Source organism: Notechis scutatus, chromosome 1 (genome assembly GCF_049901735.1).
Source record: "Notechis scutatus isolate UNSWTSFEM ecotype Mainland chromosome 1, rNotScu1.2, whole genome shotgun sequence".
Classification (NCBI taxonomy): domain Eukaryota; kingdom Metazoa; phylum Chordata; class Lepidosauria; order Squamata; family Elapidae; genus Notechis; species Notechis scutatus.
The window spans coordinates 191,586,761-191,611,735 of NC_142009.1; the positions used below are offsets into that span (position 1 = coordinate 191,586,761).

A 24,975-nucleotide genomic window follows, 5' to 3' on the forward strand; every position below is an offset into this window, starting at 1 on the left:
CTCTCAAATGTCTGTTTGCTGTTTGGCTTCGAACAGGGTCCTCAAACATGGCCTGAAACTGACGGCAAAACTCAGCGTAATTGTCCAACATCTGGTTGTGCTGGGTCAGCAGAGGTGTCACCCAACGTGCTGCAGAGCCTAACAACAAACTAATCAAAAACCTCACCTTATCCCAGTCATTGGGAAAGTCCTCAGGCCGAAGGCTCATGTAAAGCTGGCACTGCCCCCAAAATGCTGGAAATTGGGCCAGCGAACCATCAAATTTATTTGGCACTGCCACTGGGCATTTTTGGTGTGGCCGGGCAGCTTGCATTTGTGCCACCTGTGCAGTCAAAAGAGCCACTTGCTGGGTTAACTGGGCAATCTCTGCTCTGAGCTGATCCATGGTCACCCCACAAAAAGCAAAAATAAGTTGAAGGGGTGGCTGGAGTCAAAATGTGATGACCCGTAGTCTCTCAAAATAACCCAAAACCCAAAACATATATTAAAGTCTGGTAAAGCCTTCAACTTAACTTCACTGTTTTATTAGGCACAGTTTAAAGTCACAAAAGTAAATAATGAGGCAAACAGTAATCCAAAACAAACCACATTGATGAGAGTTCCGAAGCAAGCCAAGATAACTAATTATAAACTCCAGGAAAATTACCGAGAAAAGTCCATAGGAAGGATGCCAGCAAAGATAAGCCTCTTTCAAGGTAAACACTAATTGACTCCAGCAATTCTAACTACGTTGTTGAAAACTTATATACATAGCTCCCACCTGCAAGCCACGAGGAGGATCATGGTAATCTCCTCTTGAGTAGACCTCGCTTTTCCCTGGTCTTCTCCTCCCTGCGTGACCTAGGATGGATAGGGGGTGGGCCTGGATCCTCCTCTGACTGCTCAGCCGGCCTCTGCCCTTCCCCAGCCTCCTCTACCACCTCTGGAGCCACACTCCCACTCCCTGTTGGCTGTTCCTCCTCTTCCTCAGAATCAGACTCCACCAGGGGCATGACATTAACTTTCCTCTTGACTTTCTTGTGGTGAGTTTGTAATGATAGTTTGGTAAAGGGGAGGGCTCAAATAAACCCAGTTGGCTACTTGCAACATGAAATGATGCAACCATGAACAGCATCTCCCTGCACCTTTGCTCCTGGTGAGCAGAAGACAATTAGTCTTCTTAACATTTCTGTGGGAAAGTTCAGTGTTACTGTAAGTTATGAAAATTGCCATATGGAAAAGAGGTGACTGCTTGTTTGCCAAGTGAGCAGAGCTAAAAAGGTGCTTTATCAACTGTTTAAATGATCAGGGGGAAAAAAAAAACAAGGCTGGAGATGCAAGTGTTAAGTACCATACAGAAATGTTCAGTCTTATAGTCTATGGAGATTCTCAGTCATCCAGGTCATGGTTGTCCTGCTTTTTCAGGAGGCAACTGGACCAGTGGTGGGATTCCTTTTTCTGTGGGCGTGGCTTGGTTGGGCGTGGCAGGGGAAGGATACTGTAAAATCTCCAGTCAGAGGTGGTATTTGCCGGTTCTCCAAACTACTCAAAATTTCCACTACCGGATCTCAAGAACTGGTCAGAACCTGCTGAATATCACCTCTGAACTGGACTTTCTTGTTTCTTCTTTTGGAAATGTTTTGCTTCTCATCCAAGAAGCTTCTTCAGCTCTGAGTGGAAGGTGGGGAATGAATATGAATCCTTCCATTCCCCAACATGTAGTCAAAGCTGAAGAAGCTTCTTGGATAAGAAGCGAAATGTCTTCAAATAAAAAAAAACACCAGAAAGTCTAGTTGCCTCCTGGAAAAAGCATCTTTGGAACATTCAGTCTTATAACAGATTTTGTCATGCTCCTGGTGGAGACTGACTCTGAGGGAGAGGAGGAACAGCTGACAGGGAGTGGAGGTGTGGCTCCGGAGGTTGTGGAGGAGGCTGGGGAAGGGCAGAGGCCGGCTGAGCAGTCAGAGGAGGACCCAGGCCCATCCTCTATCCATCCTAGGGCACGCAGGGAGGAGAGGATAAGGGAGAGATGTGGTCTCCACAGGAGGAGAGGGCCTTGATCCTCTTCATGGGCTGCAGCTGTGACACCTGAATAAGAGTTTGGACCTGCGTACTGGCAAACGCTGGAAACAAATCGTGTAAATATCTCTAGTTTATAGTTCCTCTCTGAGTTTGGCGTCCTTCCCAGTGTGTGTTATCTGTGGACGTCCTCCAGCCTTTATCTTGCCTGGTTTGTGTTGCTTTTTTCCTTCTCTGTGTAACTGTGTAGGAGTTTTTTTTATCTTCCATCAAAGATATTTGGAGCTTGGAAGCAAACTGAAGGAATAAAAGGGGCTTCACCTGTTTTCTGTGACTGTGTTTGTTTTGTATCCCACCCTGGGTCATCCCAGATTTGCTTGAAGTTAATGTTACTTGACTAGATTTTTTTCTCTCTCTTGGATTCTCTTACCTTTGATTGTTGCCATAAATCTTCTATTATTGTATTTATAGTACCTGACCCAAGGCTTGAAAAAATGCAGTCTTTCAGCAGGGGAAGCTATCAAGCAAGCTTGCGGTAAGCCTGATTGATCCAAAATAATCTTAGAATTTAAACAAGAACATATGGCAAAACATTTGATAACATCTGCCTGTGTGAAGGTTTGAAACTTAAGAGAATCTGTTAGAAAAGGAAGTAGATCCATACCCATGTCTATAAATAATGTAGTGAAATTCTCTTTGTTCTTTACAAGTACAGAATCAGAAGCTTCTGGTTCTGAATAAAGATAATATTGGTAATAATGGACCCCCCCTTCCATTTTATGATATGTTGAAGGGAATGTCAAATATGGTGTTCAGGCTTATTTTGCAGGAAATGTTATCCTAAGAAAGTGTCTGGTTTCCCCCTAACCACATCTGCATTTCCTTTGAATTCTTCTTGGACCATTGGAAAGGAAAGGGGAAAGGAAAGGAATTGGAAAGATACTAGATCTAGGACATATAAAGATGAAATATGACAATATATAACCTAAAGGCATTGCCTTGAAAGCAAACAAAAAATATTGTAGATCAGAAATCCTTTTAGACTTTCAAAAACCCAAATAATTCAAATTATATGACTTTTAGCCACCTAAATTGTACATTTTTTAAAAAGTTCATTTATTTGGGGGATCTGAAAGTTTTAATTTGGGACAATGGAGCCCTGGCCCAAGAAATGGCAAAGATGTGATGTCTTCTCCCCCTGGATACGGTAACCTGATCTTCCCAATTTCTCTGCCGACATAGACAATGGGGATTTTAAAGGGATTGTTTTAATCCTCTCTTAAGCTGCAGGTGTGTGAGAGACGTGGGCATGGAACTAAAAAATTCATTTATACCAACTATCATGAATTGAGACCATAAATATTAAGGCTGTGTGCCTTAATACTGAAAGGAGGAATGTTTATAGATGCAGTACCTCCCCCCTTTTTTTTTTTTTAAAAAAAGAAAAGGTTCCTTTCTGTGCAAAACTGGGGGGAAAAAGGGACTGCTGCCATACCAAGTGGATTCCTCAAGTGTATTGACCTTTTTTTCTGGCCTTGAGGATTTTTTGTCACTCAGTTGGGTGAAAAATGAGATACTCTGGGTCTCTGGATAGCAAGAGCACTTAGACTTATATACTGCTTCACAGTACTTTACAGCCCTCTTTGAGCAATTTACAGAGTCAGCCTATTGCCCCCAACAATCTGGGTCCTCAGTGCACTGACCTCAGAAGGATGGAAGGCTGAGTCTACCTTGAGCCGGAGAGAATCGAACTGCTGACAGACAGCAGTCAGCAGGGTTGCCTGCAGTACTGCATTCTAACCGCTGCACCACCACAGCTCTTAAACTGATGACTTAAACTGAACCATAATCTCAAATATCAGATGCAATAAGAATATAACAGTGGCATCAAAACAAAGCTCATGGTGGCATTTTATAGTGTATAATAAAATTATATAACAAATGCATCATTTCCTGAACTCCTGAGACAACACAAGAGTGTGATTGGACTTTTCTCTCTTTCGTAGAGCATCTCTTCGACAGCGTTCCAGATCTCAGTTGTCAAACATAGTCCCTGACCATCCAGCATCAATTGTAGGATCCTATTCAGAGCGCAACTGTAGCATATCTCACTATGAAGAAGATGAAAGGCCATTTATCAAGGTCAGTCAGAGTCACTGCAAGACCAAGAGAAGCTTCTGTTTTATGTCTCTTCCCATCTCATTATACTAGACCTGGCCTCAGTGGTACTTTTGTTGGGACCAAATGTTTGCAAGCCGTTCTCCTGGAGGCATCCAATGAAGAGTCTTTGGAAAATATAATTGGTTCAAACGTAGCAATGATAAGATTAGTGAGTGTTATGGGTTGGAATAAAATATTAATTTTGACTATTAATTTGACTACAAAGAGTGTGTGATGATATTAAAGGTCTACACAATGTAAGTCCACATCATCATCATCTTCTTCTTCTTCTTTTAATGACACCATAATCCCTCGCACGGTGGAGTCAGGGCAACTGAATGGAGCTGAGTGTTTACTGGCTGGATGCCTTTCCTGTCGCCAATGCAGAGTTACATTCAGCAGATATATTCTCATTATTGTGCCCAGAGAGAGAAATATCTGCCTCTACCTGGGATTGAACTCACAGCCTCCTGATTGTGAGGCGAGAGCTCTACCTCTAGGCCACCTCAACGCTCGATGTAGGTCCACATCAATTTAGGAAACAGCTTGCTCAAGGCCTAAAATCCAACGGAGAGACCCTTTCCTGTATCCCAGGGGAGTCAGAAGCTGGGTGGGGAAGGACAAAGAAAAGGCTTTCCTGGTGGCTGCACTTAAATGGGAGTCCCTCCTGCTGAAAGAAGTGTTGACAACCTCACCTTTGTTAGGAATACTGTGAAGTGATTCCCTCAGAATCTAAAGATCTATAATGAGGCAGAGACGTCTGCTGCTCCAGAGGCTTTCATAAAAATGATAAAAGTAGCATTGGGCTGCTATATCCCATCCTCACCTTTTTTATGTACGTGCGTGGGATATTCCCCCAGCATACAGAAAAGAGGCAAAGACTTTGCCTCATAATGTTGCAAGCTGCTTTCCTTTATTTCCCCTCTCTTTTTGATTTAATCCTGAGGAAAAATGGCGCCGGGGGGGGGGGAGGGGGGCAAAGGGGAGGTAATGGAAAGCCATTTGCTGTTGTCCTCTGGTATCAACAGTCTTGAATGCTAATGTTTCTCTCTTTCCTTTTCCAAAGGGACAAATTCACGAAAAGGATGAGGAAGAAGTCTCACCTGCTAATGTGACCAGGATTTTGAAGTACAATGCTCCCGAATGGCCCTACATGGTGCTTGGATCCCTTGGGGCAGGGGTCAATGGGGCAGTCAACCCTCTCTATGCCTTGCTCTTCAGTCAAATTCTTGGAGTAGGTCCAATGACGAGTGTTCTTTGCCTTGCAATAAATGATATTGAGCATCCTATGTTGTATAGGAAGTGGTGTGCAACGTTGACATAACAATTTCCTTTCTGTTATTTTGAGTTTCTCTCTCTCTCTCTCTCTCTCTCTCTCTCTCTCTCTCTCTCTCTCTCCCTCTCTCCCCCCTCTCAAAGATTTCACAAAATTTTCACAAGCCATCATTGGATGAATTCACACATCACTTTAAGCTACAATGCTGTTTCTTTGGTTCGTCCCGTAGTTTATAAACTCTGGCCTACCACTCAGGGTGAAGCTGGAATCTTGCCTAACATGTGGCTTATCTAAGAAGCCACTGTTTAAAAAATGTTCCTTGATGCAATAGGGAAATCTAACCACTGTGCATGTGTATAAACAAAGACATGTTCTGAAGACAAGTTTAAGACTGGTTCTCCAAGCAGGCCCTGTTATCCTGCCAGCAGTATTCTAGGGAAACAAGGAATAGAAGATATGACTGTTTCATTAATGAGCTCCAGATCAAAATGAGTCTCTGGAATGTAGCTGGCAATTCAAAATTCTGTGGAAAAGCCTGTTGCATATTGTTTATCTGAAGGCTGGTTTTCCCTGTCAGTTTTGCTTTTAGCAGATGAGGAAACAATCGTGCCTCTGATCTCAACACAGTTCAGCACTTTTTTTCACCTCTGTGCACAAAGATGTTAGAGATGCTAGTTTGGGGGAGAGCCAATTGACACGCAGGTGGCAAGACTTGTATGATTAGAGCTCCTAGCACTTTCTTTTTCCTTTAAAGCTTTCGAAAGGGGGGGATTAGACATGGATTTTTATTTTATTTATTATTTCCCCAGCGAGTAAATGGGCAAGTGGGGAGTAAATGGCGAATTAGAAGCCCCTGTGGTGCAGGGGTTAGAATGGAGCATTGTAGGTTGACTCTGCCCACAGCCTGGAGTTCGATCCTGACAGGGCTCAAGGTTGACTCAGCCTTCCATCCTTCCGAGGTCAGTAAAATGAAGACCCAGATTGGTGGGGTCAATATGCTCACTCTGTAAACCACTCAGAGAGAGCTGTAAAGCACTATAAAATGATATATAAGTCTAGTACTTTTGCTAAATGTTTCCGCTTAACTTGATGAGGATTCAGGGACAATTTCGTTCATATAGTTGCGAAAGAAAAGAAGGGGGAAAAATAGAAAAAATTGACCTCATCCTGCTGGGTTCTCCTCTGAAGAACCATTAATAGGTGTTAGACTTTTAAAGGGTTTGTGACTTTCTGATTCTCTGTTCTTTTTATTGCTCTCTCTTACACCTCTTCAGAGCTGCATGGCTTTATCTGATCCAGCATTACTTTCTTTCCACTTACTAATAATACCTAGATTGCTGCCTTCTCAACAGATGTACATTTCTTCTGATATATTTCATAAGGGGGTGGGGAGGGCGCCGTGTTAGGTTTCCTGGAACTACAGCACTGGTTGAACAAACTTTCACTTTTAAAACTGGATATATTTAGGATGGGATAATACACATTAAGTAAGGTGCGCTCAAACTGGGAAGGGGAGAAAGAGGGGAAAACAAGATAGTTGCTAGCATGGAAGGAGCATGATGGTTCACATGGTTAGGATGCCCATGTTCGGGACCCAGCTGCTGCCATGAGACAGAGTGAACTCCTGTCATGCCCTTGGTAGAGTCGAACTCTGAGGGACTGGAGGAACAGCCAATAGGGAGTGGAGGTGTGGCACTGGAGGTTGTGGAGGAAACTGGGGAAGGGCAGCGGCCGGATGGACAGTCAGAGGAAGAACCAGGCCCATCCCCTCTTCATCTTAGGACACGCAGGGAGGAACGGAGAAGGAAACAACTTGGCTTACGAGAGAGGAAGCGACCATGATCCTCCTCATTGGTTGCAGCTGGGGAGATTAGTATATAAGAGAGACGATTACAACACAGCGTTGCCAGAAGCAAAGCGTGTTTTATTTTGGGCTGAAGTTATCTTGGTTGGCGTCCTTCCAATAGACTGTGCCTTGTTATCTCCTTGAAGTTGGTAATTACTTATCCTGGTCCGTTGTGGAAATTTTGTCATTGTAGTTTGTTTGGTTTTTTATTTGACCTCTGTCTGCTCATTAAGTTCGGACTGTGTTGTTTTCTTTTGAAGACTACTTTTGAGTAAGTTTTATCTCCAACTGAGAATAATTGAACAGTGGGGCCAAGTTGGAGACATTAAAGGACATTTATTTACATTTTGGATTTTGTTATGTTTGTGTTACATTCCGGGTCATCACAGCTCCCATCCTTTGCTCCAGTTCCTGCTGGGGACAGCAGGAGCCTCCAACTGGGCATCCCCTGGCAACGGTGAGGTCCCCAGCTAATCTTTTCAACCCAGAAACGCCTCGAGCACAATGTGACTAGCATGGAAAACATTAATACTCAGATTCTGCTGCCTGATATTTATTCTTTACACCTAATGATATGGCGAGCCCTGTTGATTAACCATTTCAAACACCATGCTGAAAGGAACAGGCATTAGGCTACACAAGCATGTGGTTTTTTTTCTACATCACTGTACCTTTTGGCCCAAATACTGAACAAAAACTCAATAGCGTGCGCTTTCAACTGCCTTGTGCAAAAACTTACCTTTAATCTTACAGCACTTCCTTTTCTTTCCCCAAGACCTTTTCCGTGACTGATGAAGAAGAGCAAAGAGCTCAGATCAACGGTGTCTGCCTGCTCTTTGTGGTTGTTGGAATCGTATCGTTCTTCACCCAGTTCCTGCAGGTGATGACAACCAAATAGGCTTCTCGGCATGAGGGCCCCGTTCCCTTGCTACTCTCTCCCTCTCCCCTCCCCTTGTGTTCTTCTTCTTTTGTACATGTGGACAGATGCTTAGGTTTACACTTGTTAAAAACCCCTTGCAGGGCTATACGTTTGCAAAGGCCGGAGAATTGCTTACACGACGCTTAAGGAAAATTGGCTTCCAGGCAATGTTAGGCCAAGACATTGGTTGGTTTGATGACCATAGAAACAGCCCAGGGGCCTTGACGACGAGACTAGCAACGGATGCCTCTCAAGTTCAAGGGGTAAGAGGTTTTATTTAATAGCCGTTTCAGAAACCATCCAGTATGATTTGCTTCAGAATGAAGCAAGATAATAATTGCTGCCAGCAAGCGGGTGTTTTGGTAACCTGATAAAGGAAGAGCATATAATTTGAGTCCCTCCTGGGATGGCAGGGGTGGGCTTCAAAAATTTTAGCAAGGGGTTCTCTCCCTGGTTGCTAGGTGGACATGGCCATGGTGGGCGTGGCCTAGTTGGCCTCCTGCACCACAGCGGGGGGCTTTTCACCCTCCTGAGCCTCCACGCACGCCCTGTGTTAAGTTTGGGGAATAATGGAGACCAGACATCTGACCAGTGACTTCAACTCTTTAATAACAGTAAATAGTACAGAACAGAGCAAGGCTATGGGCAGCAGTAACCCTTTTATAGGGTTGGCTGCTACCCTATTATCCAATAATAAGTGCCCTAAGTTTGGCCAATCAGGGGCTTGTTATGAACCAATCCTTGTTCGTTGTTTAAGGACCAATCAAATGTGCAGGCTTCCAAAACCTGCTTTGCATTTAGGCTTAGTTGTTTTTATTCATTCACAACACCCTGCACTTACCTACATCCAAAACGGGCCACGTGGGGACTCATGGAAGGGGAGGGGCAGGGTGGGCGGGGCCAGCCAGGAGTGGGATTTGGGGGTTCTCCAAACTGCACAGAATCTTAGCTAGGGGCTCTCCCGAACCCCTGCGAGCCCGCAGCAGCCCACCCCTGGCCACGGACACAATATCCAGTATATTTATAATTATTAATGTGATAAAACAAGAAGCTTCCAAGGCATTATTAATACACGGCATTCAAATCTCTGAAGCATTTAAAGGCCCTACTTCTCATTGCAGCTGTAAATCTGTATCTTCATTATAGCCTTTTCATCAGCCAGTGGAAGGCTTGCATGATTTATTCCGACTTATTTTATGAAGCCTTTCTCTCCTGCTTTTCTGCGGCAAACGCCGCTGCTCAAAGCAACTTTATAACATTTAAAATTATGATGTCATCAAAACAATCATGTAAAACAATGAGAGGAGACAAGGCTAGCCATTAAAACCCAGTGGTAAAATTATTATCTTCCCATCCAAGGGCACAAAGCAGTCTTCAAGAACTGGGTGTTAAAATGAACGAGAAGCAAAGATCAGCTGCAATTTTGGGAGCAATACTTTCTATAATATAAGGCCTTTGCCTTTGCTCATTCATTCATGCCCAGGCTCCCTAAACGGTCTGTCTATTGCAGCGTTTCTCAACTCTGGCAACTTGAAGATGCGTGGACATCAGCTCTATTGAAGTCTACTGAAATTTATCTTCCCTGGCAGGAGAACATTACAACCTATTCAGAAAAAAACAAAAAACAAAAAACCACACACTTTCCTTAGTCATCTTCTGTAGCACACATAGGGAAAACTACATTTTCCCCTTTGAAGCTCCACTTCTGGTCTGATAGTTGGGAGCAAAACATTCTGTTTACATCAGTAATTGTCAGACACATGGAACCAGAACAATTCTGTGATTAGACCAAAGTAGTTTCTTTATTGGTGACCGCTTATTTATTTACAAGAGTCTTGCCAGACTATTCTCTCAGGAACAGGCAGATAAAGCTTTCAAGAGTCTGGCCTCTGCCGCTTTCCCCCCATGGAGCCAGAGGTGGGATTCAGAAGGTTCTGACCAGTTCTGGAGAACCGGTAGTGGAAATTTTGAGTAGTTTGGAGAACCGGCAAATACCGCCTCTGACTGGAGATTTTACAGTATCCTTCCCCTGCCACGCCCATCAAGCCACGCCCACAGAACCGGTAGTAAAAAAAAAATTGAATCCCACCAGTGCATGGAGCCATTCCAAGCTAGACTATCTTTTTACTCTAGCTGGCGATTCCACCATCGTAAAGATGACTTTACACCAATTTTGCCTCTGCTACCCCTCTTGTGAGGTTACTACAAGTTGAAAAACCAAGAATAAAACAGAGCAGTGAATATAGCAGAGAAAGAATATAAATAGCAGTGAAGTTGTAGCCGATGGGCTTGTTTTGCAGTTAGAAAAACAAGAGGTTGTCTGGGATACATGTAATCCTCAGCTTACGACCACAATTGAGCCCAAAATTTATGTTGCTAAGTGAAAAATTTGTGAAGTGAAGTTGTTTCATTTTATGGTTTTTCTTGCCACATTTGTTAAGTCACAAGTGTCAAACTGAATCACATCGCTTGATGTATCACAACATTTTTTGCCTTTGCGGAACCGGGGTGAGCGTGGCCTGTGCATGATTCATCCGGCCCGTGGGCCGCCAGTTTGACACCCCTGTGTTAAGTGAATCATTGCAGTTATTAAATTAGTAACATGGTTGTTAAGTGAATCTGGTTTCTCCATTGACTTTGCTTGTCAGAAGGTCGCAAAATGACTCCTGAACACTGCAACCGTCATAAATATGAGTCCGTTGTCAAGCATCTGAATGCAAATCGCATGACCATCAGGATGCTGCAAAGGTCCTAAGTGTGAAAAATGGCCATAAGTCACTATTTTCAGTGCCGCTGTAACTTTGAATGGTCACTAAAGAAACTGTCGTAAGTTGAGGACTACCTGTACATAGGTGAGAAAAATAAAAAGAGCTGGCAGTAGGTCAGATGGAAGTCATGACCTTTTCATTCTTCCAGAGTTTTCTGCTAACGTGGTTGGCCACATTGCAGCCCTGGTCAAAAGGGCCCAGCAGAGATTATACCACCTGAGGCTTCCCAGAAAACAACAACTGAATGAGAAACTGCTGGTGACCTTCTACCGCTGCACCAGAGAGAGCATTTTAACATACTGCACCTCTGTATGGTTTGCCAATTACACAGTGGCCGATGGGACAGCACTCCAGAGGGTTAGTGTCATTGCCCAGAAGATCACTGGTTGCCCTCTCCCCTCTTTGGAAGAGCTTTATAGCTCCTGCTGCCTTAAGAAAGTTCAAAACATTCTCAAAGATCTATCTCATCCTGGGAACCCTTTTTTTGAACTATTACCATCTGGAAGACGGTACAGGATAATAAAAACAAGAACAAATAGGTTGAAAAACAGCTTCTATCCCAGGGCAGTAGCTCTTTTGAATTCTGCTGTATAGTGCAGTGTTGGTCTGGTGTTGGGGGTTTCCGGTTCGATGTGTGGAGGGTGAAGGATGTTTGTTTGTGTTTATTTTCATGGTCATGGTCATGATGTGCACTGAAGATGATGTTTGATTTCGTTGTACGAGGTGCAATGACAATAAAGTAAACTAAAAACTAATGGCCCTTCTCATGCTTTTCATGAGAGAATAAGGCCAGCCTAAGATACTCCGAGATCTGAGATCGATGCCAAAATGGCTCACTCCTTTTCATGTAAACAAATGCAGTGATTTTCTATGTCAGTGACTGAGTAACAGAATGGAGTAAGGCAGACGGTGGGACATATACAATGAAATATTGTGTTGCCTCTCTGAACTCTACAGTATCTATAGAGCCAAGCTTGGTCAGAGAAGCTGTGGATGATTGACTGATTGATCTCCTTCCTTCCCTAGGCAACTGGCACACAGATAGGCATGATTGTGAACTCGCTCACCAATATCGGAGTGTCCATTATTATCGCTTTCTACTTCAGCTGGAAACTCAGCTTAGTCATAACCTGCTTCTTGCCTTTCTTGGCTTTGTCGGGATTGGTGCAGTCTCGAATGCTGGTAGGCTTTGCATCTCAGGACAAGAAAGCGATGGAAGCTACTGGAAGGGTAATGGGCTTTATTTCTGTTTTACTCTTAAAACTGACTGAGACGATGAATAACTGCTCGAGCAATTGCCTTTGTTAGGTAATTATATCTGTATCTCTCTCTATATATATCAGGGGTATCAAACTTGATTTCACTGAGGGCCGCATCAGGGTTGTGTTTGACCTCGGGGGGATGGGTGTGGTCTGGGGATGTGTGGCCAGCTTGACATCACTTGTGTTAGGGCCATTTGGGGTGGCCTGAGTACTCTGCCAATGAAAACCAGCTCCAAATCTCCGTTTTAGGCTGGGACAGTCTCCTGCAACCCTCTGCCAGTGAAAACAGAGCTTGGGAGGGCCGCATGCAACCCTAACCCTAACTGCATGCGGCCCTCCCGAACATTGTTTTCACTGGCAGAGGGTTGCAGGAGGTTGTCCCAGCCTAAAACGGAGATTGGAAGCCCATTTTCACTGGCAGAGGCACTGTGGGCCGGTCCTTTGCTGTTTCAAGGCTGGCCCCATGGGCCAGATCTAAGCACCCCGCAGGCCAGATCCTGCCCGCTGGCCTTGAGTTTGACACCCCTGCTCTATACACACAAAGAGAGCTTGTTAAGAACAAAAGCTTCCCAGGTGTTACCATTTCTATTGTTGGGAAGATGACTTGCTCCTTAGAGAATCTGTGACTTCAAAGTGTCCACTTCTAAACCTGAAAAAAACACTTTTATTATGAAGTGGGAAAATTGTAAATTGCAGCTGAGAAGCACCTGTGGCAAACCAGATTCAAGGACAGACCCTCTCAAATCTTGTAATATGGGCTCTCTCCAGACCCAATGGGAGGTCCTTGTCCGCTTGAAATATTGGATGTTCACTGATTTTAATTTCTGAAGGTATAGATGTGCAGTACAAGTGGTCCTTGACTTATGATCACAATGAAGCCCAAAATGTCCTTTGCTAAGCGAGACAGTTGTTAAGGGAGTTTTGCCCCATTTTACAACCTTTCTTGCCAAAGTAGTTAAGTGAATCACTGAAGTTAGGTGACTCACACGGTTGTGAAGTCTGGTTTCTCCATTGACTGTGCCTGTCAGAAGGTTGCAAAAGGGGATCATAGGATCTCGGGACACTGCGACCGTCATAAATTTGAGACAGTTTTCCAAGCATCTGAATTCTGATCACGTGACCATGGGGTATGCTACAATGGTCATAAGTGTGAGGACTGGTCATATGTTTCTTTTTTCAGTGCCGTTGTAACTTTGATGACTCACTAATAAAACTGTTGTAAGTTGTGGAGCATCTGTATTTATATTTATGTAATTATTGACCAAGAACCAGTTTGGTCTGATAGTTAAGATGCTGGCATAGGAAGCAGGAAATGGTGAGGTTTATGCTTGCCTTAAACCTGAAAGCTTGGGCCAGTCCCTTTCTCTCAGTCTTATGAAGAAAGCTGTGGTAAACCACCTGAAACATTGCCAAGAAAACAAAAGAGACTTCTCTATTTAGTCACAGCGGGGGCAAAGACTAACATAAACAAATAAAAATACCTCACTTATTATATAAGTCTCGGGGCCTTTGATACCAACCCATGTCTTAGGATCTTGTCATTTGTACTTTTATTCTGAATAGTGGAACCTACTGTTGAATGTAATTGTCCCATTTTCCCTTCATCCAAACTTCTTGTTCCTTTCTTGAGACAGGGAGCTGCTGCTTCCAGGAAATGCAAGAGAGGTGCCATGTTTGTGCCCCTGGGCCCTTCAGTACATCTTTTTGCCTTGCAGTCTTATAATCCTGATAAAGGAGCCCCTGCAAATTTTACTTAGCTAGTTGTTGCCAACTCATCTCCTGTTTCAAGGCCATTGAGCTAGCGTTATCCAAAGACATTTTCATGGTCATGTGGCCAGCATGACAACACAGAGCACTGTTACCTTCCCACCTAAGTGGGTACCTATTTATCTACTTGCATTTACATGCTTTCAAACTTTGTTTGGCAGGAGCTGGGGCAAAGACGGGAGCTCACCCTGTCATGTGGCACTCAGGTCTTGAACTCAGGCTGCCAGCCGACAAGCCCAGCATCTTAACCACTGAGCCACCACGCCACCATAGTCCTTTTTTTAAAAAAAAATATTTTTATATACAAAAAATCCATTCCATTTCAATTGAGTGTGTCGATTAGGTACATATTTCAAATTACTTATCCATTATTAATAATATTCTTCTTATTCATCTTAACAACATAATCACATTCCCATATAAGTAGTATAAATGAGATCCAATATATCTATTATTACATTAATTCCTCTTATTATTTTATATGTACTTTATAAGTATGTCTAATCCCTTTTAGTTTGTTCCAGTGGTGGGATTCAAAAAAATTTACTACAGATTTTGTGGGCATGGCTTGGTGGGCATGGCAGGAGAAGGATACTGTAAAATCTCCTATCAGAGGTGATATTTGTCAGTTCTCCGAACTACTCAAAATTTCCGCTACCGGTTCTCCAGAACTGGTCAGAACCTGCTGAATACCGCCTCTGGTTTGTTCTATTTTCTATCCATTGGTAAAACAAATCCCATACCATATAATATTCAGATTCTTCTTTTTGTTTAATTTCTAGTGTCAATCTATTCATTTCTGCTCATTCAAATATTTTTTCAATTATTTTTCATCATGGTCCTGATAGTCGCAAATAAATTCAAGTTCTACAATATTCTGCTTGGATGTGATAATGACTAGATCCCAGTGAAAGAAGCAGTATCTAAATGATATTTGAATCTAAATGTTCCCACTTTAATCATTCGTTGCTGGCTAGATGCCATCCTCATTAGCATTTCCAGTGTAGGCAGTATGTGCATTCATTAAAGAATACCAAGATTTGCAATTCTGGGAGTATAAGTTACGTAGATGGCATATGACTCTCACCTTCTCCCATAAACAAGTCAAGGAGTCTCTTGTAAAAATGCACGTTGTTTTTTTTACCTCTTCCTAGAGGAGGCTAAAGGCCTAAAAGTTTCCTGTCCGGCATTTTGCTTCTTTTCTTCTAATGCTGCATTAGACTGGTTCCAGCAAGTCTGTAACATTTGATCAATAAAAACACAGAGGAAAAAAGAGAATCATTAAATTGGACAAAATGCCATCTTTCTGCTCATCTATTTTTCATTCATTTTTAACAGCATTACAATTAACATTTATTGAGAAAACAGTTATTTGTTGTAATGTTATATCTAAATGAAATAGCTTTATAATGATATCATTTCCCACCTGTCCCCACTGGGTTCCTGATAAAGATGATTTCCACACACCGACGTACAATATTTTCAAGAGAGCTAAAACAACTTTCTGAACCTGAAAGCTTCTAAAACTTTTGAAATGTAAGCCCTAATCTATAAATTTTTATTTTATTTATTTCTCGCATTTAGAAACCACCCGTCTCCCTTAAGAGAGAGAGGCCCTGGGTGGTGTACAAATGTTAAAACGCATAAAAACCGAATGTAACAATTTTAAACAGGGCAAGAATAATTAAAAATGTAGATTTGAAATTCAAAATAGTTTGAGACACTTTGCTGCCAATGTCTCCATCAGAGGTGGGATTCAGCAGGTTCTGACCACTTCTGGAGAACTGGTGGCGGAAATTTTGAGTAGTTCGGAGAACCGGCAAATACCACCTCTGATTGGAGATTTTACAATATTCTTCCCTTGCCATGCCCACCAAGCCACACCCACAGGACCGCTAATAAAAAAAAATTGAATCCCACCACTGGTCTCCATCTAGGAAATAGAGTGACTTTGTCACAAATCGTGCCACTGGATAACTTGATTCATGCACTCTTCATGCTGAAAAGCAGTTAGGAATAATCCCATGCTGTTAAGAAAAGATGGCCGTTGGCAGAAATAGAACAATTTTCAAACTACAGGTAGTTCTTCACTTACAAACACTTGTTTAATGACCTTTCAAGCAGGGGTGGGATTCAAAATTTTTAACAACCGGTTCTGTGGGCATGGCTTAGGTGGTGGGTGTGGCTTGGTGGTCATGTGACTGGGTGGCCGTGGCTTGGTGGTCATGTGACTGGCTGGGCGTGGCCAACTCAATATCACAACGAGGCACGCATCTCCTCGCTTGGCCTCTCATGACTGTGGGGATGCTGCAACAGTCGTAAGTATGAAAAACGGCCATAAGTCACTTTTTTCAGTGCCATTGTAACTTTGAATGGTCACTCCACACAAGCAAAGTACCAGCAAAGGAGGGGGAAAAAACTCCAGAGACGTTCCTGAGACAGGAAGTTTAGTCCTGCCAAGAATGTAATAAGGGTTAACGGAGAGGCAGTTTCTGTAAGCAACACCAGAATGTTTCCTTCCTGCCTTCCTTACAGGATTAGGCCAGTAATTTCTTCTAACAACTGGTTCTCCGAACTGCTTAGAATGTTAACAACCGGTTCTAGCGAATAGGTGCGAACTGGTAGAATCCCACCCCTGCTTTCAAGGTTACAAGGGCACTGAAAAGAGTGACTTATGACCATTTTTCACACTTACGTCTGTTCAGCATCTTCATTGTCACGTGATCAAAATTCAGGCCTCCTGGCAACTTCTTAGTGCCATGAAATCACAATTTGTAACCTTCCCAGCTGGCTTCCGACAAGCGAATGGGGGGAAAGCCAGGTTTGTTTAATGCCTGCTTGATTCCCTTAACAACCGCAGTGATTCGCTTAACAACAGTGGGGAAAAGGGTCATAAGGTGGGGCAAAACTCACTTAACAGCTGCCTTGCTGAGCAATGGAAATTTTGGACGCAACTGAGGTTGTAAGTCGAGGACCACCTGTAAAGAAATTTTAACCATTGCTTAGCTTAATATTTATTTTTATTTTATTTATTTGTTTTGTCAAGCATGTTTTAGATAACATATAATTTAGGAACATGATTATTAGTACATGAAATGGGTATCAATAAAAGGGGATGTTAGGACGGTAAACACATTGGTGCTCTTATGCATGCCCCCTTACATCCTTACATCCTTAATCAATTATTAATATATAATTAATGTAATTAATAATTACATCCTTAATAATATTAATAAGTATGCCAAAAAGAAATCTTGCCTACCATAAGATCTGAATGTAATTTCATTTCCTCCTTTCCTCCTTTTAGCTGTGCTACATGATATAATTGTTTAAACACTGTATCCTGAATTCCGAAGGATATATTTGTTCTCAAACAAATTTGGTACCAGCCAGTCTTCTGGGAAATGGCTGTCTAACTTGTGTTTGGTTGATTATACTTCCGCATAATGATACAAAGAAGGGAAAGGTGTTTGGAGAGCACCTTTATGAGCCTGGGGCTTGGTTTAGCTGTTCTGAAAATGCAAATGATATGAAAACAATACCTTTGTGAGCCTGAAAGAGAGCAGGCACGCTCCTGGCTAATGCTAACAACTTGAGAACAGAATGAGCAGGGCAAGTCAACCACAGTCTGACAAGGTTACGTGCAAACAAACAAGGTATGCCTGTCATGCAGGATGGCCTGAACCTTACCCAGATGAAAGAGTTCGTGCCACATGCTACCAATTACAATAATAGTCTTGCCCCAAATAGGAAAACTCATCTCCAGAATAATTATAGTCCTTGGATTAACATTGTGTCAAGCCTTAATTCAGTTTTGGCTGCAGCTGGAAAGTAGGCCTGGTCTCTTCTTGGGAGGCCAACCAATGAAGGATAGAGGATCAGAATAAAAAAAATCAGGTTTTAGAAGCAAAGGTGGACTCAGCCTTCCATCCTTCCGAGGTGGGTAAAATGAGGACCCAGATTGTTGGGGGCAAAAGGCTGACTCTGTAAACCACTTAGAGAGGGCTGTAAAAGCACTATAAAGCGGTAAATAAGTCTAGTGCTATTGCTATTGCTATTTAGGGCAAAGTCAGACCAAATGGTCCCCATGTCTATTCAATAAGACAGTTTCCCCAATTTAAGGAAATGGCAAGAGTGTTGCAATCCCAACATGTGATAGAATGAGGTGGAAGGGAAACGTGTTTAAAGATATGGGGAATATTTTCGTGAACAGTAGTATAATATAATTTAAATATGAAATTAGCTGAAATCAAATACCGGATTTTCCCCTTTTCTGGCTCTGCCCACTTTGACTTACACTTATCTACCTCTTAGAGTTATCCTCACAAAGGAAGGGAGGGAGGGAGGGAGGGAGGGAGGGGGGAAGGAGGGAGAAAGAAAAGAAAGAGAAAGAAAGAAAGAAAGAAAGAAAGAAAGAAAGAAAGAAAGAAAGAAAGAAAGAAAGAAAGAAAGAAAGAAAGAGAAAGAAAGACTATTTCCATTATCCTTTGAGGTTAGCAGGCTTACCTTATAACTGGGAGGTCATCTTAAACAATCAGGGCTTATTCTTCTGTCAAGAGGCAGATTCTTGACAATACATTAATTAGTATTTAGTTTGCTGTTCCATAGAGACCACCTGAACCTGCTGTGGATGATTTGCTTGCTTTGGATTTGCCGATTCTTACTTTGGAAGTCATGGCACCCCCACTTTCATATGTGAAAATCATAATTCTGTAGTTCTCTAAAGTGAAATGCCTATATACAATTGTTGATAAACCTTTGTATAATCCTTAACCGATTTTTCTTTTTCTTTGGGGATCAGATTTCCAATGAAGCCCTTGCAAATATTAGGACCATAGCTGGGATTGGAAGGGAGAAAAGTTTTATCAATGCTTATGAGAAAAAGCTAGAAGTCCCCTACAGAGCGGCTATTAAAAAAGCAAACGTTTACGGAGTTTGTTATGGCTTTGCCCAGTGTGTTTTGTTCATAGCCAATTCTGTCTCTTACCGATACGGAGGATTTTTAGTCGAAAAGGAAGGACTTCACTACAGCTACGTATTTAGGTAAGAACCCTCCTACATTCAGTAGGTACCAGTTCTTTAAACACAACGGAATCTATGAATTCTCATATTGTTACAAATATCTGACTGGAGGTAGATGTGCAAATGGGCAAATAGAATAGAATAACAGAATTGGAAGGGACCTTGGAGGTCTTCTAGTCCAACCTCCTGCCTAGGCAGGAAACCCTACATCACTTCAGACAAATGGTTATCCAATCTCTTCTTAAAAACTTCCAGTGTTGGAGCATCCACAACCTCTGGAGGCAAGTTGTTCCACTGATCAATTGCTCTAACTGTCAGGAAATTCCTGCTTAGTTCTAGGTTGCTTCTCTGCTTGATTTAGTTTCCACCCATTGCTTCTTGTCCTGCCCTCAGGTGCTTTTAGAGAATAGCTTCACTCCCTCTTCTTTGTGGCAACCCCTAAGATATTGGAATACTGCTATCATGTCACCCCTGGTCCTTCTTTTCATTAGACTAGCCATGCCCAGGTCCTGCAACCATTTGTCATATGTTTTAGCCTCCAGTCCCCTAATCATCTTTGTTGCTCTTATCTGCACTCTTTCTAGAGTGTCAACATCTTTTTTAACATCGTGGAGACTGAAACTGGATGCAGCATTCCAAGTGTGGCCTTACCAAGGTGTTAACATATAATTTCAAATCAAATTCTGGAGACTAGGCTAAAAAAAGTGGGGAGGGCTCTAATGTTTACTTGTCAGTTTCTCAATCCCAACTTGCTGATCCTGGATGAAAACCCAACCAGAAACTGTTCACCTGATTCAACAAGGCTTTTTAATACATACATACATACATACATACATACATACATACATACATACATACATACATACGTATAAAGTGTCCTGCAAATTGAGACATGTCTTTTTCCAATTTCAGGGTGATTTCTTCCATTGTAACTAGTGGAACGGCTTTGGGAAAAGCATCCTCTTATACCCCCAATTATGCCAAGGCTAAAATAGCAGCTGCCCGTTTTTTTCAGCTGGTGGATCGGATTCCCCAAATCAGTACGTACAGTGAGGTCGGAGAAAAATGGGTAAGAAAATAATTGCTGTTATTCGAATCACATAATTGTAGGATTGGAAAGATCCAAAGGTCAGACAGTCCTCTGCCACCCTTGAGCAGACGAGATTACAGTGTTCTGTGTGCCAGGAAACTAAGGGGAAAAGAGCAAAGTGTCCTGGTATCTAACTGGTGGGCACAAATGTCAGCTCAGTGTTGAGCAAATAATACATATTTAGGACAATACTGAGGCACTCTGGTGCCAAGGCTGGATGGTATAATATTTGCTCTTAGACACTGTGATTATGGCTTGACTCTTTTTGTCCTTTAGATCCCAGAAGACATAATACCCAAGGAGAACTGCTTAGTGTAGTAGGTAAGGTGCCAGATTAGGAGCAGGAAGAGTCAGATTCTAATCTACCCTTGGGCACAGTAACCAGCTGTGTGACCCTGGGGTAGACATCGTGTCTCAAACCTGGATAGGGAAATTAAAAAACATCTATCTATCAATTTGCACTGGAAACGTATGGTAGATTTTTAACGAAATGTTCTTGTTAGGAATGTACGTCACCTAACTGTTGGGTTAGAAAATATATAAAACAGGGCAGGACAGGGATGTGCAGAGGTGGAGAAGACCAGCTGCGGTTTTCGAATACCTTTTCTTGTGTCTGGAGCGATCCCCAGAGGATACACGAACCCCAGAGAGGTTTGTGTCAGCGTAGGGAACTCTCGGGTTGCAGTGTGGGGGAAGGCAACCTCCTGGCAACGAACGGAAGAGCCCCTGAGCCCAGCGCAAAAGAGCCAGCTGCCAGTCTATGGCAGCTCCAAAGTCCGGTCTGCCACTGACGTGACTAAGCGAGAAAGTGACAGCCTGTAAGATCGGAGTAGAAAGAGGTGCAGAAAGACTATAGTATTGAAGAGTGATATTGGCGTGAGATTCCTTTTCCTGGATGTGAGCAGTATTCTTTGGAAGCCGGTGAGAAAAGCGGCCAGAAAAGCGGCTTGAAAAGTGAAAGTGTGACAAGTGTGGGCGGAAAGGCTTGATCGTTAGAGCGAGAGTGTGGATTACAGCGTCTGAAAGGAGAAACTTGTGGAGAGAAGAAGAATACTGGAAAACTAAGGGATCGGAGGACTTGAACTTGTGAGTGGTTTGCTATTTGGGACTAGTTTCTTGATAAAATTTGAAGAGGAAAGAGGTGACGGAGGATAAAGAAACGCGGCGCTGAAAGCGATTCATTGACTCTTTGAACTGAGCGTAACAGGATTACAGACTCTATTTAACACTGTTTGTAGGACAGATTGCTAAGCGGTTAGGAGGAGAACACTATCGGATTGAGGTGAAAGTAATAAGCAAAGGAGATTTGGACATTGGACTTAAAAGTGTGGGGAAAAGGAAAAAGGAAAAAAGAGGAAGAAGAAAGAGATTAACTGAAGGCTGGGAAAGATCGACTGCTGATAGCGATTAGTCAGCACTTCTCACCATTCTCCTTCCGGTGTGCCGGAAAAGAAATACAAAAACCCCAAATCTTTAGCTTTGAGTTTGATCGCAAAATTCTATCTCTTTACCACACTATTTTATCTTCTTGAATCCCTCCTGGGCATTATTTCTATATTATTATTTCTGCAGTATTTCTACAAACTTAATTTCTTGTCTTCTGCTTATTGACTTTCTGAAGTTAAGGTAAATTTTTCTTTCTTTCTACTCTTTCTCTTCTTTTCTTTTCTTTCTTTTTCTTTTAATAACATTTATAAATTCATTTATTTAGAAAAGGTATACTGATTTTACAGATCTCAGTGCCAATTGATTTGATTGTTTTGAATAAGTAACAACAACAAAGATTGTAAAATATTACTGATTTAGAATATTTAGAATATCTAATATTAATCTATAGCATAAGATAAAGGTTTATAGGGATTTAGAAATCTTAGAAATGTTTTAAAGTGGTAACTGGGTTTGATTTGATATATTATTTGTTATAAATATTTATATTTGGCATATAAATTTACCTTAAAGAATATTATATAGTATCAGATAGCGCTCTATAATACGGGAATATAGACTGCCCAACTACATACCCGACTGAAGTAATAGAACAGAATCCTTAATTCAGGAGTAATAACACTGAATGGTGATCTGGGACAATATAATTAGCATAGTCCAACAGCAAAAACAAATTTTAAAAGAGATGACCTCCACGACAACTACGGCCCTGAAAACAGGAAGGAAGACTACCCCGATCCTAACGACCACCTTGACATCAGCCTCCCCAACAATCCAAAAAACTATTGAAGAATCTCTAACAGGAGAAAAACAACCTAACATTTCTAATGCCAACGTACAAGCTACCCTACTATCTTTGCAAGAATCAATGTCCAAAATGCAAGAAATAATGATTAAGAACCATAATGAAACTAGAGCGGACATTAGCGAATTAAAAGAAGAGATGGGTAAGCTCAAAGCGGAAATGAAAGCAGATATACTTAAGGTGGAGAATAAGATAGGGACATTGCAACAGGCTATGGAAAAAAATGAAATAAAGATAAAAGAAATAGAGATAAGGACAGAACGAATGGAGAAGAAATTAGAAAGGGCAGACGAAGAATTCAAAAACGTAACCAGAGAAATGGAAGACTCCCTGGTCCATCTAGAAATGGATAAAGCAGCGGCATATTTGAGATTTCAGAACGTGGAGGAATCGAAGAATGAAGAATTAGAGCAGTTAATGGCAGGATTATTGGCCAAACTGTTGGAGAAAGAAAAAGATGATCTACTTAAGGAATTCGATGAGGTGTATAGGGTCAGCACCAGCTACGCAAGACGCCACAATTGTCCGAGAGAGATTTGTATCCGTTTCACAAGAAGATGTGTGAGAGATTTAATACTCAGACTGTCTAGAGATGCAACAATAACATATAAGGGCAAAGAGATCATGATCCTTAAGCAAATCCCAAGAAAAGTGAGGGTCATAAGACAAGATTACAAATTTCTAGCTAATTATTTAAATAAAAAAGGAATTCCATTTAAATGGCTAATCCCGGAAGGGATGCTAATAACATGGAAAGAAAGGAAAATTAAAATAGACTCTATAGAACAGGCACAAGATTTCCATGAACAGTTAACAGCCACGGACCATCAATACACTAAGGAGGAAACCAAAAGGAACCTGCAGGAAGACCGTAACCGCTATAGAAATAAAAAAGAAGGACCCCTCCAATACCAAGGGAATGATAACCCACAACCAGAGAGAAGAACCAATCCCACAACAACCGCAAGAAGAGAGCCGAATTATCACAAGACAAAAAGCTAAACAGACAACAAAACAGAAATAAACTCCTTTCCATTAATATAAATGGTTTAAACCTAACATCTAAAAGGAAAAGGATATTAACCAAACTAACTAGACAAAACGCCAACATAATATGCCTACAAGAAACACATATCAGGAAAAATGATGAAAGATATTTAATTTGCCCGAAACTTGGGAAGCTATTCACAGCTCCAGCAGATAAACATAAAAAGAAAGGAATTGCAATATATGTGAAAGATGATTTAAAAGCAGATCTAATTTGGTCAGACCTGGAAGGAAGAACTCTGGTTGTACAAATCTTGATTAATTTTATTACATTTTTATTGGTAACAATTTATGCTCCAAATGAAGAACAAGGAAATTTTTGTTTTGAAAAAAGGAACATTTGCATGATAGGCGACTTTAACTCTATTGCTGACCATCAAAAAGACCACAGTAATGCGAGTAAGAACAAAAAAGGGAAAAGAGAATTCTCTAAATCTTGTAAGGATATGATGAAAGAACTAAATTTAGTAGATTTATGGAGGAAATTAAACCCAGAAGATAAACAATTTACATATTATTCTAATCCGCATAAAATATGGACAAGAATAGATATGGCCTGGATGAATGGGGAATTGGCAAATGAAATAAAAGAAATCAAAATTTTACCAAATGAATGGGCCGACCACAACCCAATTCAAATAATTTGGAGAGGCAGGAGAAAAACAAAGAAAAGATGGACACTAAATACTCATTTAATAAGTGAAGAAGAGTACATTAATAAGCTGAAAGAGGAATTAAATTATTTCCTAAAAGAAAATAACAATGAAGCAACCTCGAAACAAAATATCTGGGATACAATGAAGGCAATCATAAGAGGAATAACAATCTCTTATAATGCCATGAGAAATAAAAGAAAACATGCCCAACAAAACAAATTACAACAAATTAAGGAATTAGAAATTCAATTACAAAAAACTCCCAAAAACCAAAGAATACAAAATCAGTTAATAACAACTAAACATAAATTGAACCTACTCGAACAAGAAAAAATGGAAATAAATTTGAAAATGACCAAACAAACTTATTTTGAGTATGCAAATAAACCAGGAAGATGGTTATCCCACAAACTTAAAAAAGGGAAAGAAAAGAGATTGATACATCAACTAATGGATGAGAAGGGCGATTTACAACACGAGATAGAGAGGAAAAAAGATACCACTCACAATTATTTCCAAAGATTATATAAAAAGGAAGAAGTCAACGAAGATAAAATAAGGAACTATCTAGAGGAAACGAACGACAAAGTAATTGGAGAGGAATGGATAGAATTACTAAATAAAGATATTACATGGTCCGAATTGAAGTCAGCAATAGAGAATCAAAGTAATAACAAATCTCCAGGACCAGATGGGATTCCGGCAGAATTATACAAAGCAACAATGGAATTAGTTGGACCACTGATGTTGGAAGTGTTCAATGAGGTACTTCTAGCAGCTAAAATGCCAGTCTCGTGGAGGGGAGCATTGATTTCACTAATCCCGAAGGAGGAAGTAGACCACAGATATATTAATAATTACAGACCAATCTCTCTTCTAAACACTGATAACAAATTATTCACCTCCATTATAG

General features: G+C 41.4%; 1 protein-coding gene across 1 annotated transcript in view; it reads left to right on the forward strand.

Annotated features, from left to right (window-relative positions):
• ABCB11 (ATP binding cassette subfamily B member 11) overlaps positions 1–24,975 on the forward strand; it is a 105,141-nt gene that overhangs the window by 60,071 nt on the left and 20,095 nt on the right. Inside the window, exons 18-25 of the mRNA XM_087949788.1 lie at positions 2,470–2,533; positions 4,005–4,140; positions 5,225–5,392; positions 8,056–8,160; positions 8,301–8,462; positions 11,994–12,197; positions 18,798–19,039; positions 19,931–20,087. Coding sequence (XP_087805914.1) covers positions 2,470–2,533; positions 4,005–4,140; positions 5,225–5,392; positions 8,056–8,160; positions 8,301–8,462; positions 11,994–12,197; positions 18,798–19,039; positions 19,931–20,087 — 1,238 coding nt within the window. The remainder of the gene's footprint in view (positions 1–2,469; positions 2,534–4,004; positions 4,141–5,224; positions 5,393–8,055; positions 8,161–8,300; positions 8,463–11,993; positions 12,198–18,797; positions 19,040–19,930; positions 20,088–24,975) is intronic.